The sequence below is a fragment of the Coregonus clupeaformis genome, unplaced genomic scaffold (genome assembly GCF_020615455.1).
Source record: "Coregonus clupeaformis isolate EN_2021a unplaced genomic scaffold, ASM2061545v1 scaf0033, whole genome shotgun sequence".
In the NCBI taxonomy this organism is placed as follows: domain Eukaryota; kingdom Metazoa; phylum Chordata; class Actinopteri; order Salmoniformes; family Salmonidae; genus Coregonus; species Coregonus clupeaformis.
In genome coordinates, this window is record NW_025533488.1 from 1,042,793 (window position 1) to 1,061,517 (window position 18,725).

General features: G+C 44.8%; 2 protein-coding genes across 2 annotated transcripts in view; one reads left to right on the forward strand and one right to left on the reverse strand.

Moving 5' to 3' along the window:
• LOC121556964 (histone-lysine N-methyltransferase 2B-like) overlaps positions 1-12,768 on the forward strand; it is a 49,411-nt gene extending 36,643 nt beyond the window's left edge. The window contains 10 exon segments of the mRNA XM_045212630.1: positions 1,088-1,231; positions 1,411-1,741; positions 1,744-4,698; positions 6,935-7,047; positions 7,190-7,327; positions 7,655-7,907; positions 8,599-8,706; positions 9,165-9,248; positions 9,669-9,798; positions 9,998-12,768. Coding sequence (XP_045068565.1) covers positions 1,088-1,231; positions 1,411-1,741; positions 1,744-4,698; positions 6,935-7,047; positions 7,190-7,327; positions 7,655-7,907; positions 8,599-8,706; positions 9,165-9,248; positions 9,669-9,798; positions 9,998-10,273 — 4,532 coding nt within the window. The 3' untranslated portion in view covers positions 10,274-12,768.
• A 1,148-nt stretch (positions 12,769-13,916) lies between these two features.
• On the reverse strand, positions 13,917-18,185 carry LOC121556963 (IGF-like family receptor 1). The gene is made up of 7 exons (XM_041870847.2): positions 17,973-18,185; positions 17,664-17,856; positions 17,474-17,513; positions 17,094-17,202; positions 16,818-16,919; positions 16,513-16,662; positions 13,917-14,663 (listed from the first exon to the last, which is right to left on the reverse strand). Exons 1-7 carry the CDS (start codon positions 18,079-18,081, stop codon positions 14,341-14,343), a joined length of 1,026 nt encoding a protein of 341 aa, XP_041726781.1. The 5' UTR covers positions 18,082-18,185; the 3' UTR covers positions 13,917-14,340.
• Positions 18,186-18,725: the final 540 nt, after the last annotated feature.

The following is an 18,725-nucleotide window of genomic DNA, read 5'->3' on the forward strand; positions in this document are numbered from 1 at the left end:
AGCATTTTTCCTTTCCCAAGATAATCCATTCACCTGACAGGTGTGGCATATCAAGAAGCTGCATAAACAGCAGAATCATTACACAGGTGCACCTTGTGTTGGGGACAATAAAAGGCCACTCTAAAATGTGCAGTGTTATCACACAACACCACAGATGTCTCAAGTTTTGAGGGAGTGCGCAATTGGTATGCTGACTGCAGGAATGTCCACCAGATATGTTGCCAGAGAATTGAGTGTTCATTTCTCTACCATAAGCTGCCTCTAAAGTCGTTTTATTTTGGCACTATGTCCAACCGACCTCGCAACTGCAGACCACGTGTATGGCGTTATGTGGGCGAGCGGTTTGCTGATGTCAACGTTGTGAACAGAGTGCCCCATGGTGGCGTGAGGTTATGTTATGGGCAGGCATAAGCTATGGACATCGAACACAATTGCTATTTGAAAGCACAGAGATACCGTGACGCGATCCTGAGGCCCATTGTCGTGCCATTCATCTGCCGCCATCCCCTCATGTTTCAGCATGATAATGCACAGCCCTATGTCGCAAGGATCTGTACACAATTCCTGGAAGCTGAAAATGTCCCAGTCCTTCCATGGCCTGCATACTCACCAGACATGTCACCCATTGAGCATGTTTGGGATGCTCTGGATTGACATGTACTACAGCGTGTTTCAGTTCCCGCCAATATCCAGCAACTTCGCACAGCCATTGAAGAGGAGTGGGACAACATTCCACAAGCCACAATCAACAGCTTGATCAACTCTATGCGAAGGAGATGTGTTGTGCTGCATGAGGCAAAAATAGTGGTCACACCAGATACTGACTGGTTTTCTGATCCACGTCTGTGACCAAAATATGCATATCAGTATTCCCAGTCATGTGAAATCCATAGATTAGGGCCTAATGAATTTATTTAAATTGTCACTCAATAAAATCTTTGAAATTGTTGAATGTTGCGTTTATATTTTTGTTCAGTATAAAATGTGAATGTGTGACTGACTGTTGGCTTTCTTACACTGCAAAGTGGAGATTGGCAAGATTTAGCCGTGGCATAGGAAACAGTTGTTATTGTTTCTTCACCTCTAGAATCTGATGCCCAAGAGGTTGACGTGGCACATTCCCGACCCACTACTCCCAGCTTCTTGGCTCCACTCCCTAAATCTGACCAAGGGGCAAGGCCCAAAATCAGGAGACCAGCTGGAGGACTGTTCCGGCCTCTGCCCTCCCCAGGTAACTGTTCCGTGGTTGGCTGATGTTGTTTTCTAGAACGTCTTTGGGTTTTAAAAAATAAACATTGTTAGGACTCTAAATTGTCAGGTTTTGAGTGATTTTATAAATATTACCCATAAAGCATTGATTGTTTGTATGTCCGTTCAGTTGTCTCACTGCTCTCTGTTTCTCCTCCGCAGGAGCTACCAAGTCCAAACCCCACCACATCCTGACCATCAGTGACCTGGAGGAGACGCGCAGGCCCCGTCGCCACAGCCCCCACTCCCAAACCCGCAGGGACATGTCCTCCCCAACCCTGGGCTCTCCCACTGGACCTGGACTAATCACCCTCCGCACTGGGGGCTCCATGCACCCCAAGGCCTCCGTGCCCACCTATCCGCTGTTTCCCCTCGGTGCTACTGATATTCTGCTGACCTCTCTCTCTGCCCGCCCTGTCGGAGGTCGAAGTGCTTCCTCTGCCCGATGCCCTGGGAACATGACTCACTCTACCTCAGGACTCTTTCCCCAGCCCCGTGGGAAGACAGTGTGGGCAGCTTCCCTTCCCCTGGCCTGTCCCTCTCCCCAACCATCCAGCACTCCCCTAGACCCAGGCTGTCTTTTGACCTGAACCAGTCCGACTCAGTGGAGGTGCCACACAACTTCCTGGCCTCACCAGAACCGGAGGATAACCCTGCACCTAACAGCACCTCACCACTTAGGGGCTCTTTCACACCATTTCACGAGAACTCTGACGTGGCCATGGGCTCCGAGTTGAAGACGGAGCTTGAGATTGAGGAGACGCTAGTGAACGAGGGAGTGGCCATGAACTGTGGCGCCCAGATAGACGTGGAGGGTGACGACAACCAAGAGGAGTTCTGGGAGCCAGAGGTTCGCAAGAGGAAGACGCGTACAGCCCTGACACGCTCAGCTGAGTCCGCCAGGCAAGACTGGGGGAACACTTCCTCCGATGAGGACATGGAGCACTATTTTGACTTCTCGCGCACTGTGGTCAGTCGCACAGGCGCCAGGGACCCACCCCAGGCTCCTGCCTCTCCTTCCTCAAGATCTATCCCTCAGCTGGACGGCGTGGACGATGGGACGGAGAGTGATGCCAGCGTGACAACCACGGGCGGTGCTCAGAAACTGAAGAGTGGCAGTCAAGCCCAGAAACCAGCTCAAACGCAAGAGGTTCCGCCTGAAGTAGAAACGACAACAAATGGTCTACGTGCAGACTCTGGAATCCCTGTTCCAGATCAGTCACCCCTTAGCAACCCTCCCGAGTCTACAACCAGTGTTGTCCTCCCCGCTACCAAACCTCCCCCAGCGTATATACCCCAGGATCCATCCAAAGCCTTTAATGCCACACAACTAGGTGGGACTGAATTGGACAGTGTGACCCTTGCGCCAACTGAGATCTCACCAGAAGCTCCAAGACCAGCTGCAGTGGACCCATCCACAACATACAGCCCTGCTGATATGAGTACTACTCCCCTGCAGTTATACACCTTCCCAACTCCTCTAGAACAACAGAACTCAATCCCCTCCTTAGAAGCCCAGGAAACAGTGTCGATTGCACCTCTTCAAGGAACTCTGCCAGACTTTGTCCATACTAAGGTGCCTGATACGGTCTACCCAGAGGATTTATTCCAAGGTTCCGGTCTAGACTTTGCCCCTGGGGCTCCACTTGTTCTTGAAAGGTGTGATCCTCCCTCCCCCAGCACCTGTTTCACTGAGCTGGTCCCTGTACAGGTTGATGCTCCCATGGAAACCCATCACCCTCAAGACCCAAAAGACCTCTTCTTGGATTCTAACAGCGGCCACTTTGTATCACCCACAGATGGATCTGCCATTTACATGAACCACTTGACAGAGAGTTCAGGAGATCCCTCATTGAGCAGTAGTCAGGGCACCCTGTTGGAGCTTCTTCAGCCCTCTTCTCTTATCTCCTCGGACTTCCCTAACCCCAGCGTAGCCCCGACGGACCCTTTGCAAATGAGTCCCTCTGTGCAGTCCTCTTTGCCTGGCTTTAACCCTTCAAGGCCACCTCTCATTAGCATCTCGCTACAACCCCTGACATCCTCCCAAGGGTCAACAGTCTTGCCGCCCATGGAGACCTTTTGTACCAAATTATCAGCACCTATTCCAGGCAGTGCCCTTCCACATTTGTCCTCAAATTTGTCCTCTCAAATTGATCCCATTTTGTCTGCAACATCAAGTGTCAGTCTCCCATCTTATGGATCAGTCTCTCTGCCTATATTCTCCACACAATCCCAGGCCATGGTCTCCACAGCAATTACCATTGTATCATCCTCTCCCTCCATATGCTCTCTCTCCGATGCTCTATCCACCCAGTGTCACCCCATGCTCTCTTCGCTTCAGCCCTCCGCTGCCCCTGTGATGATTAACGGATACAGCTCCACATCTCTGCAGAAGGAAGCTACCACGGGACACACCATCTCCATCAACTTCTCCACCCCCAGGCCTCCACTGGAGCCCCAACAGCCGCTGTTACCTCAGGGACTACCTGGCCACGCTATCCTTACTGTGAAGGAAGTGGGTGGTCCCAATGTGGACCCTACACCTCACGTTCTGCTGGTGAACCGCCTGGGCCAGATCTTTGTGAAGAACCCAGAGAGCAACACCTTCCAGCTGCCCAGTCAGAGCTCTCCCTCCTATAACTGTGTCACTCAGATAGCCAGCCTTCTTCAGAGCAATGCCCTGTCTGCCACCTTGGCAGCAGCTGGTACAATGTCCACCCCGGCTCCAGGGACTGCCATGCCAACCCATGTCCCTAGGATGGCCACGCCTGTGGTTCAGAACCCAGTTACCATCACTCAACTGCTCACTCATAACAGCAATGGGACAGTGGCAGCAACTGTGGCCAAGAAACCAAGGAAGAACGCAAGCGCAGATGGAGCTATACCAGGGATGAAGAAACCCAGGAAGAAGAAGGAACCTTCCTCAACTTCTAGGAGAAAGAAGTCTGACAAGGCTGCAGACCTGTTTGAGTTTGCTGGTCATGAAGGAAGTTCCTCCATGACCAACACTGAGAGCGCCCAAGCCATCATCAACCAAGCCATGGCCAGTAACTACACCCCCAACCGGACCGGTCCCCGCATACTGAGTCCCTCCACATTCCGTAACAACCCTTCCCTGAAATCTGTGGTCCTGCCCCCAGGACTACTCATCGAACCCGAGCCTGCAGCCACCACACCGCCTGTTTTAACATCCCGCCCTCCTCGCACCCATGTCCGTATGAAGAGGGTCTCCTCCCTTTCAGATCGCATTGGTGCCACAAAGAAGTCCAAGACAGACTTCCTAGAACCAGAGCCCCCTAGTTCTAAGGAAGACCTGCTGGTACCCAAAGACAGCTTTGCTGCTGTCTCCAACAGGGCCGGGGGTGTTCGCATTAAAACCCCAACGGTGAAAGGTGTGTTAGACCTGGACAAGCTAAAGGAGGAGCACTTGAGTGACTCTGAAAGCACAAGGTTAGTCTTTTGGAACTTATCAAGGCAGTAATCTAATGAAATGAGTAATGAGACAAAATGTACAAATAATATCTTCAATGAATAATACAAGAATAGTCATGCCTTTATCTTTAATGGCCAGTGAGTCTCTTGTAGTGTTCCTTTGTTTATAAACATTTTTTAACTTGCTACATCTGCAACTATGCTAAAGGCCAGAATCATATAGAAATATTTATTTTCCACTATTGGCACGTCACTCATGTTTCCAGTGTGGGCCTCATCTCCTTAGTGTCAATAAGATCACATCTGGCTATTTTTAACCTTATGCTTAACTCTACCACTTCCTACTAGTATAACACATAACCTATAGTATGATATGACACATGGAACAAGGCGTTTTACTCCTGAAATAGAACTGTCAATAGGCTATGTAGAGGTCAGTAACTACAGTGGGGGAAAAAGTATTTAGTCAGCCACCAATTGTGCAAGTTCTCCCACTTAAAAAGATGAGAGAGGCCTGTAATTTTCATCATAGGTACACGTCAACTATGACAGACAAATTGAGAAAAGAAAATCCAGAAAATCACATTGTAGGATTTTTAATGAATTTATTTGCAAATTATGGTGGAAAATAAGTATTTGGTCACCTACAAACAAGCAAGATTTCTGGCTCTCAGAGACCTGTAACTTCTTATTTAAGAGGCTCCTCTGTCCTCCACTCGTTACCTGTATTAATGGCACCTGTTTGAACGTGTTATCAGTATAAAAGACACCTGTCCACAACCTCAAACAGTCACACTCCAAACTCCACTATGGCCAAGACCAAAGAGCTGTCAAAGGACACCAGAAACAAAATTGTAGACCTGCACCAGGCTGGGAAGACTGAATCTGCAATAGGTAAGCAGCTTGGTTTGAAGAAATCAACTGTGGGAGCAATTATTAGGAAATGGAAGACATACAAGACCACTGATAATCTCCCTCGATCTGGGGCTCCACGCAAGATCTCACCCCGTGGGGTCAAAATGATCACAAGAACGGTGAGCAAAAATCCCAGAACCACACGGGGGGACCTAGTGAATGACCTGCAGAGAGCTGGGACCAAAGTAACACAATACGCCGCCAGGGACTCAAATCCTGCAGTGCCAGACATGTCCCCCTGCTTAAGCCAGTACATGTCCAGGCCCGTCTGAAGTTTGCTAGAGTGCATTTGGATGATCCAGAAGAGGATTGGGAGAATGTCATATGGTCAGATGAAACCAAAATAGAACTTTTTGGTAAAAACTCAACTCGTCGTGTTTGGAGGACAAAGAATGCTGAGTTGCATCCAAAGAACACCATACCTACTGTGAAGCATGGGGGTGGAAACATCATGCTTTGGGGCTGTTTTTCTGCAAAGGGACCAGGACGACTGATCTGTGTAAAGGAAAGAATGAATGGGGCCATGTATCGTGAGATTTTGAGTGAAAACCTCCTTCCTTCAGCAAGGGCATTGAAGATGAAACGTGGCTGGGTCTTTCAGCATGACAATGATCCCAAACACACCGCCCGGGCAACAAAGGAGTGGCTTTGTAAGAAGCATTTTAAGGTCCTGGAGTGGCCTAGCCAGTCTCCAGATCTCAACCCCATAGAAAATCTTTGGAGGGAGTTGAAAGTCTGTGTTGCCCAGCGACAGCCCCAAAACATCACTGCTCTAGAGGAGATCTGCATGGAGGAATGGGCCAAAATACCAGCAACAGTGTGTGAAAACCTTGTGAAGACTTACAGAAAACGTTTGACCTGTGTCATTGCCAACAAAGGGTATATAACAAAGTATTGAGAAACTTTTGTTATTGACCAAATACTTATTTTCCACCATAATATGCAAATAAATTCATTAAAAATCCTACAATGTGATTTTCTGGATTTTTTTTCTCATTTTGTCTGTCATAGTTGACGTGTACCTATGATGAAAATTACAGGCCTCTCTCCTCTTTTTAAGTGGGAGAACTTGCACAATTGGTGGCTGACTAAATACTTTTTTTCCCCACTGTATAAAGAGCAGGTCATGCATAGTAACCTTTTTTGAAGTTATAACTGAGATTGGTAAATGAGTGGTGACGGTGATGACAATCTACAATACAGCTCCTAGTTTGCAGGATGCTCTCCAATTGTCATCACTGCATTTCTGTCCTAACAGAAGTGTGTATCTGATACAGTGAGTGATATACAGCCTGTATCCAGTCGATTTCAGTGTTTTCTCTTGTTGTATTCCTCACAGGCCAGGGCCTTGGGACCGCCTGGCTGTACCTCGATTAGGGGGGGACACGGGTAAACAACAGAACTGGGACACAGTGGGCCGCAGTGCCCTGACTGACTGGAACAAATACTCAGGTACTTATGTGTAATGATGCCGTATGAACAGTATGTCTGTATGACGATTACTTGGATTATAATGACTGATATTTCTTATACCTGTACTCTGTAAACAAGTCTGCCTGTTTGAAAATATCCTGTGGTATTACCATCCTGTCAGGTGCTGTATCGTGCTCAGATGATGAGCTGCTGCCCTCAGACGAGGACGATGAGTGCCCCCCCAGCCGAGACCAGCCCCACCTCCGCTTCGAGATCAAAAGCGACGACGGCTTCAGTGTGGAGGCAGACAGCATAGAGGGTGAGGTTTCAGGGAGGGAAGAGCAAATAAATAGACTTCATGTGTCTGTTATCTGTAGAGTGTTCATTTATAAAGAATTACGTTACCCAATACTCAAGGCAATGATTTCTGCACAAATACCCACTATTTCTACATATGACTCAACATATGATTTTGAAATATACTTGTTCTCGTACTTGGCTAGAATTAACTTATCTTGTGTAATAAACCATCTAGCAGAAAATGTAGGCTAGTTTCCATATTTATTACATTTATGTGTTATCCTGTGTTACTCATGCCTTACTCTTCTCTCTCTTCATTCCTCTTCCCCCTCTTTTCCCTTGTCAGTGGCCTGGAGGGCAGTGATAGACTGTGTCCAGGAGGCGCGGGCGGGGGCCAGGCTGAGGCAGCTGTCCTTCTCTGGGATGACAGGTGCCCGTATGCTGGGCCTGCTCCACGACACGGTAGTCTTCCTGGTGGAGCAGCTCCAGGGGGCCCGCCGCTGCCATAGCCACGCCTTCCGCTTCTTTAAACAGATCAGCCAAGAGGAGGACCTTCCTGTCAACCCCTCCGGCTGCGCCCGCTCCGAGGTCTACCTCAGGTCAGTGTCCCGGTGTTCTGTCCACTACAGGAGCCCTGGAAGTTAAATATAGAAATAGAAGGAAAGTCATTATTTTGTTATGTAATCTGGAAATTGTGTCCGAGTTGTCTTACAGATTCATCTTACATATCTTGTAAACATTTCACCAATTCTTCCTAGGTATCATGAGTCGTAGATTGGAAGAAGTTTAATAAAAATGTATTCATTTGGAAATTTCAGAGAATTGGTGAATATCTACAAGTGTAATGGTGGGAACAGGTATTACTTTGTCCTTACCTTGCAGTTGGTCAACCCATACCACTAAAGTCTAGCAAATCTCTAGAGAATCTGGGTTTTCCCCTCTGTAGGTGGTTTTCAACCTCAAAGTGGAAGCTAGACTCCCTGTGTGGAGTTTTGGTGAAATGTCTGTTTTGAATGTAGACAGCTGTTAGGTTTAGAGTAACAAAGGATGCGTCTGTGGCTGTTGTGTTTCTATGTGAGTGTCATCTCCACCTCCACAGTCTGAGTAGGCTAGAAATAAGACCTGTATGACGTCTATGCCGCTCCATTCATTAACATATGAAGAATGTGTGGGTGATGTGCACATCCCAAATTCTACACCAGTGCTGGGCAAAAAAAACAATGGTAAAGAAAGTTAAGCCTGCATACTGTAAAATGTAATGTAACACCTTGTTCCTGTCTTCTTTTACAGGAAGTCCACCTTCGACATGTTCAACTTCCTGGCATCCCAGCACCGCCAGCTCCCTGACATCAACCCCTACGATGAGGAGGAGGATGAAGTCCCACTCAAATCCACAAGGTCAGATTACAGAGTTATTGTATGCTGGTAATCACAAAGGAAGCTAGCTAAATGCTAACATCTTAACAAAGGAAACTGGCTTAAATATTGCAGGAGCTAGTCCATGAAAGATCTTGTCTAGCGGAACATTCTTAGAACTTGTCGTACATTCCTTTAAAAACCAACGTTCACATCAACAAATGATCTATTTATAAGTTGGTAGACATAACATAGTAATGTATTCATTCAGACTGATGAGTAACAAAGGACCAGCTGTACAACTACAGGTTTCCACAATCGTTTTATAGCTGTGACTAAACCATTCTGTCATTTCTGTAACTACCTCCCCCTAACAAACAACGTTAAAAATGTGTTCTACCCTCTTGTGGCTTTGAGTCTTTAGAGACTCTTGTCTCAGAGTTCAACGTGAAAGGTCAGAAGCACATCGTCATCTTCTCTGCTTATCCCTTTTCTCCTAGACGTGCCACTAGCTTGGAGCTCCCCATGGCCATGCGCTTCAGACATCTGGAGAGGACATCTAAGGAGGCTGTTGGCGTGTACAGGTCAGCACACAACTAGTCCTGGTCCCCCCTGAGGGGCTGAGGACAAAGCCAATACTATGGACAGAGCCTGTGACTATGATCATGATTCTGGGCTAAAAAGCTCATGTGTTTCTCAGTGGGTGGCCAACTGACCCCACAATAGGTCAGTTGCGGCCTGTCTGGACAGGAAGCCGTCACTGTGGTTCTCTACAGCTGTCACAGCAAACTAGGGACAGAGGCATGGTTTATATTTCCTGCTTCTCCCTTTTTAAGTCCCCCTCAAGAAGCGTCATAGTGAAGTCTGTTATTCTGCTGCAAAATGAGTAACATGACTCATCAGATAAAATTCCAAATCTGATCCTTTGCATCCTTTTAATAGCCAAGGAGATTAGCTATGGAAAATTTTGTTCATGCTTGAGCCTCTTCTGACATCTGGTGTAGGTCTGCTATCCACGGGCGAGGTCTGTTCTGCAAGAGGAACATCGACGCTCAGGAGATGGTCATCGAGTATGCTGGCATCGTCATTCGCTCAGTGCTCACAGACAAGCGGGAGAAGTACTACGATGGCAAGGTGAGATCAATCAGTTCAGAGTGTGGTTGAGGAGACGACATAAACCCTATGGTTCGTCCCAACGAGACCTTAGTTGGTGGACTTTTTAAAGATCCACTAATTCTGGGCGTGAATGAATAAATGTTATTGATACCAACATAATACATGTTCCTTAAACTAAAACTAAGTCCCCTGTCTCTTTTCCCTGCTTCCTCCACAGGGTATTGGATGCTACATGTTCCGTATCGATGACTTTGACGTTGTGGACGCCACCATGCACGGCAATGCAGCGCGCTTCATCAACCACTCGTGCGAGCCCAACTGCTACTCACGCGTCATCAACGTGGAGGGCCAGAAGCACATCGTCATTTTCGCCCTGCGCAAGATCTACCGGGGCGAGGAGCTCACCTACGACTACAAGTTTCCCATCGAAGACCCAGCAAGCAAGCTCAACTGCAACTGCGGGGCCCGGAAATGTAGACGCTTTCTCAACTAGGGGCAGGAGGAGGACGTGGGACTGCCACAGTCCCTGCAGGGGGAACAAGGCACTAGGGGAGGGGGGTGAGAGACCAGAGGCAACATGGAAAAACAACAGAGGTTAAAAGCCTTAAATCAAGGTTTTACTGGGTTGGGAGGTGGGGAGGAGAAAATACAGGAGAGGATGAGCCACTACGACGAGACTGGGAGAGGAACCAGGACCAGGAGATGGGGGAGCAAGAGGGAAGAGGAGAGCCGCACAGGGACATGCATCCATAAGCTCACATTGACTCCTAACCAATATGCATCTGCCAGAGGTTGGGCAAGTTCATAACAGGAAAGGGCGGAAGTAGCTACCGTTATAGCGTGTTTTTTTTCTTGAGAACAGGATACTGAACGCTGCAGACATCTGTTGTGGTTATGCTGGTTCTATGTTACATGAAGGTATTTTCCTTGATGCATAACGTCAAGCCCTTTCTGTTGAAATAAGGGTGGACCAGAAAAGCTAGACTTGGAGAGATTCCTTATCTTTTTTTGTGGGGGGGTAATTTTGACACCAATAATCATGTTGGCTCCATCCTCTCTAGTCGATCCCTTAGCCATATCTCCATCTTTACTTGATCCTTTAATCATTGTTTTATTTATTTGAAATTATATTTCACAGTGCTCATCATGCATCAGGTTGTACATATTTGCTTTCCGTTGACTGTTCAGAGAACCATGGTGCTATTAAGATATGATGGGCCATAGGCTTGGAGGCTCCAAGGTCAGAGACCCTGCAAATAATACATATTTTTCCATCCACTCTCCACTCCCCTCTCACACAGACTGGGGAAGGGACCTCCATTATGTTCAGTTAAACGGTTAGATAATGGTTAGTGTCACCCTTAAAGAGAGTTTGCTGCAGCTAAATCATATCTTTAAGAACTTTCCCTTCACCATTTTTGTATGTAGCAAACACTACCCAATCCAAGAGTGACGAGTTTAGCTGGAAACCTCAGTGCGTCTTTTTTTATTTTAAAATTTATTTTATTACTATCATGGCAAATGCTGATTTCCTTTTGCAATAATATTAGGCCTACGTCTTTGCTGCGCTACAGTTGCACATCTTTAGTGAACTAACAAAATTCAGACTCCCTATTTTTCAACATTAAGTGGAGTTAACAAAGTACTGAATTTGACATTCTCTGACATTCTCTGCAATCCACAAAGGGCGGAACACTGTCCAAGTTACACCACTAAGAGATGCATTATAAACTATATATATACCTGACTGTGTGGACTGACAGCACCCCTGTGCGCTGGAGATCTCAAGCATAGTGTTAGGCCAGTACTTTACTGTAAGTTGCTCAGTAGGATGACTTTAAGAGAGTATCATGTCTTTGTGTAAAACCTAGATAGGGAGAGAATGCACTCAGCACCTTAACGTTTGCTGTCGTACAACTTTAGACAACGCTGTCAGTCAGTTCAGTCAGACGTATTAGGAAATCAAATCTACACACTGTTGTTCACATATTTACAATAAGAGATTGCTTGAGCTCTAGAATAGTTGTATTTATTCATGTTTCTGTTCAGATTTTGGACTGGTGAAACTAGCTGTGCTTTGTATAAATGGTGGTGGTCTTGTGGGAAATCTTCCTCCCCTCGTTTCCTCTTCTTTCTGTCTTTTATTTTAACCTTGATGTTTGAGGACAGTTGTGTATTGCATTTCAGCCTTTACACAAGACATTGTTCTAAAGCAGGTCTTTTTTAATTGTATTTTTATTGTATTTTTTTGTTCTGGTAGAATTTTCATGGAGAGAGTACAGCAGGCCTTAGTATTCGGCAGGCCTTATAACAGGAGAAAATCAAGCATACGAGTCCACACTATTCTTCCCATCTGCGTACTACAGAGAACCCTTCAAGCTAAAGATAATATTCTAAAGGAAATGAGCACTGTCCTTTTGGAATGTAATACCCAGTAAGGAAGAGCTTAAGCCCGCCTGCCTGCGCGACCAATCGGTGAGATGGAGCCTGTATTCCCATGTGTCAATCATCTAACACCCTTAGCAGAGTTTGCCAATAACAGGATGCATCTGGTTTTCAGAGATACAGCTATCCTTAACCTAGCTTCCTTTTCCGCTGAAAACTGGATGTGGGAACATCGCTCAGAGCAGTACGTTTCTCTATGCCCACTCCACTCCCCAACCTCTTGCCAGGATTCTACCTCAGTTGTTCTGAACGATGTTAAAGAATACTAATGCAAAAAAGAGGATGATAATATAATAAGAGTAACTTGGTTTTAATGTCCTGCAGAGCTGGCCTGTGTGTTCGTTGAAGCATTGAAAGCACTAGTTGGAAACCTGAAGTTACCATGACGATCTCTCCCAGAACTGGTTCAGAAAGCTGTATGTTCTATATGGTAGGGTTATTTTAAAGTATAACAAAGTGTGAAAGACATAAAAACAAGAAAATATGTGTGAACTTGTCTTTGTTACCTTGTACAAATAAACCCTGAGTTTGTAAATAATTGTATACATTTCTAAACCCGTTTAATTTTTCTATGCACTTTTTTTATTTATAATGTTATTTGCTTAATAAAGATGTGAAGATGTTTGAACAAATCAGACTTGGTCATTTGAAAAGTGAATTAAACAACAAATGCAGATATGACATTTTATTTATGTATTTTATTTTTATTTCACCTTTATTTAACCAGGTAAGCCAGGTGAGAACAAGTTCTCATTTACAACTGCGACCTGGCCAAGATAAAGCAAAGCAGTGCGATAAAAACAACAACAGAGTTACATGTGGGGTAAAACAAAACATAAAGTCAAAAAATACAACAGAAAATATATATACAGTGTGTTCAAATGTAGCAAGTTATGGAGGTAAGGCAATAAATAGGCTATAGTGCAAAATAATTAAAGTTAGTGAGGGAGATAAGAGTGTCCAGCTTCAGAGATTTTTGCAATTCGTTCCAGTCATTGGCAGCAGAGAACTGGAAGGAATGGCGGCCAAAGGAGGTGTTGGCTTTGGGGATGACCAGTGAGATATACCTGCTGGAGCGCATACTACAGGTGGGTGTTGCTATGGTGACCAATGAGCTAAAATAAGGCCGGGATTTGCCTAGCAGTGATTTATAGATGGCCTGGAGCCAGTGGGTTTGACGACGAACATGTAACGCGGACCAGCCAACAAGAGCGTACAGGTCACAGTGGTGGGTAGTGTATGGGGCTTTGGAGACAAAACGGATGGCACTGTGATAGACTACATCCAATTTGCTGAGTAGAGTGTTGGAAGCTATTTTGTAAATGACATCGCCGAAGTCAAGGATCGGTAGGGTAGTCAGTTTTACGAGGGCATGTTTGGCAGCATGAGTGAAGGAGGCTTTGTTGCGAAATAGGAAGCTGATTCTGGATTTAACTTTGGATTGGAGATTCTTAATGTGAGTCTGGAAGGAGAGTTTACAGTCTAACCAGACACCGTAGGTATTTGTTGTTGTCCACATACTCTAGGTCAGACCCGTCGAGAGTAGTGATTCTAGTCGGGTGGGCGGGTGCCAGCAGCGTTCGATTGAAGAGCATGCATTTAGTTTTACTAGTGTTTAAGAGCAGTTGGAGGCTATTGAAGGAGTGTTGTATGGCATTGAAGCTCGTTTGGAGGTTTGTTAACACAGTGTCCAATGAAGGGCCAGATGTATACAAAATGGTGTCGTCTGCGTAGAGGTGGATCTGAGAGTCACCAGCAGCAAAAGCGTATGTATAAATACAGCAATATCATTAGTTGGTGATAATACATTTGATATGAGATGATAATGATTAGGTGGCCATGATTGTGTGAGGGCCAGGTTGGGAACTTGGCCAGGACACTGGGGTTAACATCCCAGCTTTAAGTGCCATGTTATCACAGTTAAATATCTTATTTGAACCCTAATGCAAAGGAGCAGTGATCCCAATCACTGCCTTGGAACGTTGGGGTCCCCCAGGAAAGCATGCCTCCTACTGGCCCTCCTGTTATATCGCAGTGCCTTGGCAAGGGGTAGAGACTCGCGGCTGTATCTGGATGGAGCCATCTTTTCCGGACCCAACACAGAACACACCCAGACTAGACAACCTTAAGCAATGTGAGCTTGGTGAGCACTGCTACTGCATCGTTCCGGTCCATCTCTCTCAGGTGCCTGGCCAGGTGTCCTACAGTCCACTCTGGGTGCTTGGTGGTGACCCCCTCCAGCACGGCCCTCAGGGGGCTCTTGCTGTCCCTCAGGGAGTAGGTGTAGGTGATCCAGGTGGCGGGGAAGGAGCAGCGAGATGCTAGGTGACTGGTGTTCTTCACCCCAGGGATCACCGGGTCCAGCAGAATCACAAGCTCCTCTAGAACATCCAAGTTGTCCAGAACCGTCTGCAGTGGCGCCGACTGGAGGTCAGGACCTGGTGAGACAAGGGAAAATATCACAAAGGTTGAGTTACGCGTCTGTAATGCTGACTTGTGTTAATCCAGAGCCAAATGCATAAATCATGTATTAATGGGTAATTCCACGAAATGAGTCCTTTTTGGGTAGTGTAACTTGGTGAAGAAAAACCTGATTTCACCTCATTTTAACATTCTGTCATGAAGAGCACACGGTCAACTTAATTAAAAAACATGTTTTCCCATCTCAAGAGGTTAAATAAAATAATGACTATATTAAGTGCCAAATAAAGTAACGGGTTGACTGTATCAGGATTGACGATTTCATCTTAAATCAGCCATACATCCCCTTTTGACAAGAGGAATGGAAGCTTGTGTGCAACCGGGAGAGGCAATTGAATGCAAGCTTCACAATGTAAATTGTTGGGTAACAGGTTTGACGTGTTATGCTCAGTGGTGGAATAAGTACCCAATTGTCATACTTGAGTAAAAGTAAAGATGCCTTAATAGAAAATGACTCAAGTGAAAGTCATCCAGTAAAATGCTACTTGAGTAAAAGTCTAAAAGTATTTGGTTTGAAATATACTTCAGTATCAAAAGTAAATGTAATTGCTCAAATATACTTAAGTATCAAAAGTAAAAGTACGAATAATAAAACAGTCCTTATATTAAGCAGACCAGACGGCACAATTTTCTTGTTTTTTAAAATTACGGATAGCCAGAGGCACACTCCAACACTCAGACATCAAACAAAGCATTTGTGTTTAGTGAGTCCGCCAGATCAGAGGCAGTAGGGATGACCAGGGATGTTCTCTTGATAAGTGTGTAAATAAAATGAAATTGTATTTGTCACATGCACCGAAAACAACACGTGTAGACCTTACAGTGAAATGCTTACTTACAAGCCCTTAACCAACAAGCAGTTTTAAGAAAGAATACCCAAAAAAAAAATATATATATAAGAAATAATTAGAGCAGCAGTAAAATAACAATAGTAAAATAACAATAGCGAGGCTAAATACAGGGGGTACCGGCACAGAGTCAATGTGCGGGGGCACCGGTTAGTCGAGGTAACTGAGGTAATATGTACATGTAGGTAGAGTTATTAAAGTGACTATGCATAGATAATGAACAGAGAGTAGCAGCAGCGTAATTGGGGGGGTGGAAGCTGTTTAGAAGCCCCTTGGACCTAGACTTCAACCATTTTCTGTCCTGCTAAGCATTCAAAATATAACGAGTACTTTTGGGTGTCAGCGAAAATGTATGGAGTAAAGAGTACATTATTTTATTTAGGAATGTAGTGAAGTAAAAGTAAAAGTTGTCAAAAACATAAATAGTAAAGTACAGATACCCCCAAAAACTACTTAAGTAGTACTTTAAAGTATTTTTTTCTTACGTACTTTACACCACTTGTTATGCTCGACCCATTTAGTTTTCCACCTCAAAACACCAGACAATTGCCAAAAAGAGTAGAACCAGCTCACCAGCTTTTACAATATGATTTGATTATTAGATGTTCATTGTTTCTTTTGAAATAATTATTTTAAAAGGAATAGTTTGAAGTCTTTATTCAATTGAAAGATCTGATTTATTGAATTATCCATGTGGTCTATATTAAAGGGCACTTAATTTAATATAACAGGCTTAAAATTAAAAATGGGGCACAATTCCTACTTAAAATATAAAAGAGACACAAAAGGGACCCATTTTGTGGAACCACAAAAATGTCAATTTGCGCTGAAATTCGAGTTGTGCGCTATAACCTTGAGCCTTTTTGCAACTTATGGAACAGTAGTGATGTAGAGGTACTAGTAATACCAATGAACAGCAGACTGGTAGTTCTATTAGTAATAGCACTTGATAACTCACTCAAAAGGTCCTCTAGGCTCCTGGTCTCTGACTGTAGGAGAGCAACCTCTGCTCTCTTACTGCTCCGTGACTGTTGGTTGGTATACAGGATATTGTCTGATGGGAGGCAGTCTTTAAGGCTGACCTTGAAGCACAACGTATTCTCCTTATCTGTGTCAAACCACAACCATTCAAAAACAGGACAGGAAAAAAGTAAATGGACGAGTTAAAGCGGTTTTAAGCAAACATGTCAAACCAGATGGTCTGTCATGAGCATGACTGTCTGACTTTTTTAAATTCTCCCTAATGCTCATCATTCTGCTCACCTCTGATGCAAAAGGCTCTTGATCTGCTCCTTCTCTTCTTAATATAGATGAATAAGAGAAATGCAAGTACAGAGAAAACCAAGATGACAGTAAGCACTATCCCTGAAAGAACACAGAGGACCGTGGCAATGAGTAGTTAAATACATATTCAGCAGTATCCTAACAAAGGCAGTTTAGTCATCTTTTTGAACAGTGAAGGACTGGTATTATCAAACTCAGTACCTTTTTAAATGACTTTTAAAATGGCTCAGATTTGGGGGTTGGGTTGTAACTTACATGCAGTCTGATGGTTGACATGTGAATCACCATCAGTGTGTTTGGCTGTGGTGGGATTTGATGTTGACACTTGGACCCTTAACGTTGTTGACCGTTGGACCGGTTGAGTCTGAAATTGATGTGAAGTCAACATATTAACTCTGTCATTCCTAATTTAATAAGTTTGTTTTGTTTGCTCATTGCCCTATTGGGAAGACATTGACCAAAATTGACAACATTTGTGAATAAATAGCTTCCCTGGGTCACTGTTGTTGATGTAGTTTGGGTCTACAGAAGAATAAAAGCCATGATAAGTTTGAGAGTGGTCTTCACAAAGACTACCACACAAATGCTCATAATTAAATAGCATCATCAGCTTCATCATTATAGATGAAACTCACCGTGGTACTCAGGGCTCCTTTCCAACAGCCTGTCTGGTCCCTAGACATAGGGTTTACAGTTAAACATGTTACTCAGACAACCAAGATCCCATAGTTTCAGCACCAGATTGAAAACAAACGGGCATCCTTTATTTTCCTACCAAGATTTTAAATTACCCTATCCCAGACAGAATTTGCGCTCTCCTCTCACCTTGCTCCGCAGCATTGCGTGTCTGTCTTTGGGTTGCATTCTGACAGCTTTTGATGGATTGGAGGGCAGCTTGAACAGGGTTGGCATTTCACAAAGCTCCCGTTATTGAAGGTCAGTGCGTCACATGGTCGATACGGTGATTCCGATCTTCCCCCATCATCATGCAAGCCACAGTTTGGACTAAATTCGTACCCTGGTCGAAAACAAGATTTGTTTGTAGACTACAAGTGGGCGCTATACACGGAAAAACGTAGCAACATCGAAACTTGATTTCAAATAAAGATAATATTTGCAGCATGTCGAGCTCACCTGGTAGAATTGGATGATTTGGATGTTGATGACATGGCACACATTTATTTATGAATTCATTCCAAAATGTATCCAAGTCATGAGAGCAATTATTAGAATAGTGGCCCATTTCGTTAAGAGATGTATAGAGTAGACTAGGTAGGCTACAGTGCTGTTTGCTAGTAAAATACAAGTTGCTGAATGCGGGCTCGGCGTTATGAGCGGCCCGCCCTACCGCATGGCCCGCCCTACCGTACCTCGCCCATCCAAATAAAATATTGAAATATTGAGATCATTCATTTGACCGACATGCACGCCGAAAGTTAAAGCATCCGATCAAGCGAAACAGCGCCCCTCTGTCTCAGTATGTGTAGACCAGGGGTGTCAAACGTCCGGCCCGCGGGCCGGATCAGGCCCGCAAACGGGTTTAATCCGGCCCGCGAGATGATTTACAAAAAAAATAAAAAAAATAAAAATAAATAAATTTAATAATAATTTTGTAAAGTATAAAAATGCGCTGCAATTTTTCAATAAAATAAACTGCTGTTCCAATTGCGTCCACTGGATGGCGCAATAGCAATTGTGTTAAGCAAGCAAACTGTTTATACCGGGGCAGAGCAAGTAGGTCAAGCACGTGCAGCCAATGAGCTACTTTGTTTTGCCCGCGATATTTATTACGGCTTCTACTTTTAACATTATGTGCTTTGGCACCCTCATTGCCCCAATATGTCTCTGTCAAAAAAGAGAAAAGTGGACGCAGAGTGCAGAGTGTTC

Coding starts and splice junctions, on each gene's coding strand:
- LOC121556963 (XM_041870847.2), bottom strand. CDS start 18,081: ATGGGCCACTATTCTAATAATTGCTCTCATGACTTGGATACATTTTGG. Junction 17,203..17,473: donor AAGGAGCCCTGAGTACCACG/GTGAGTTTCATC, acceptor CATCAATTTCAG/ACTCAACCGGTCCAACGGTC. Junction 16,920..17,093: donor TGTCAACCATCAGACTGCAT/GTAAGTTACAAC, acceptor GTGTTCTTTCAG/GGATAGTGCTTACTGTCATC.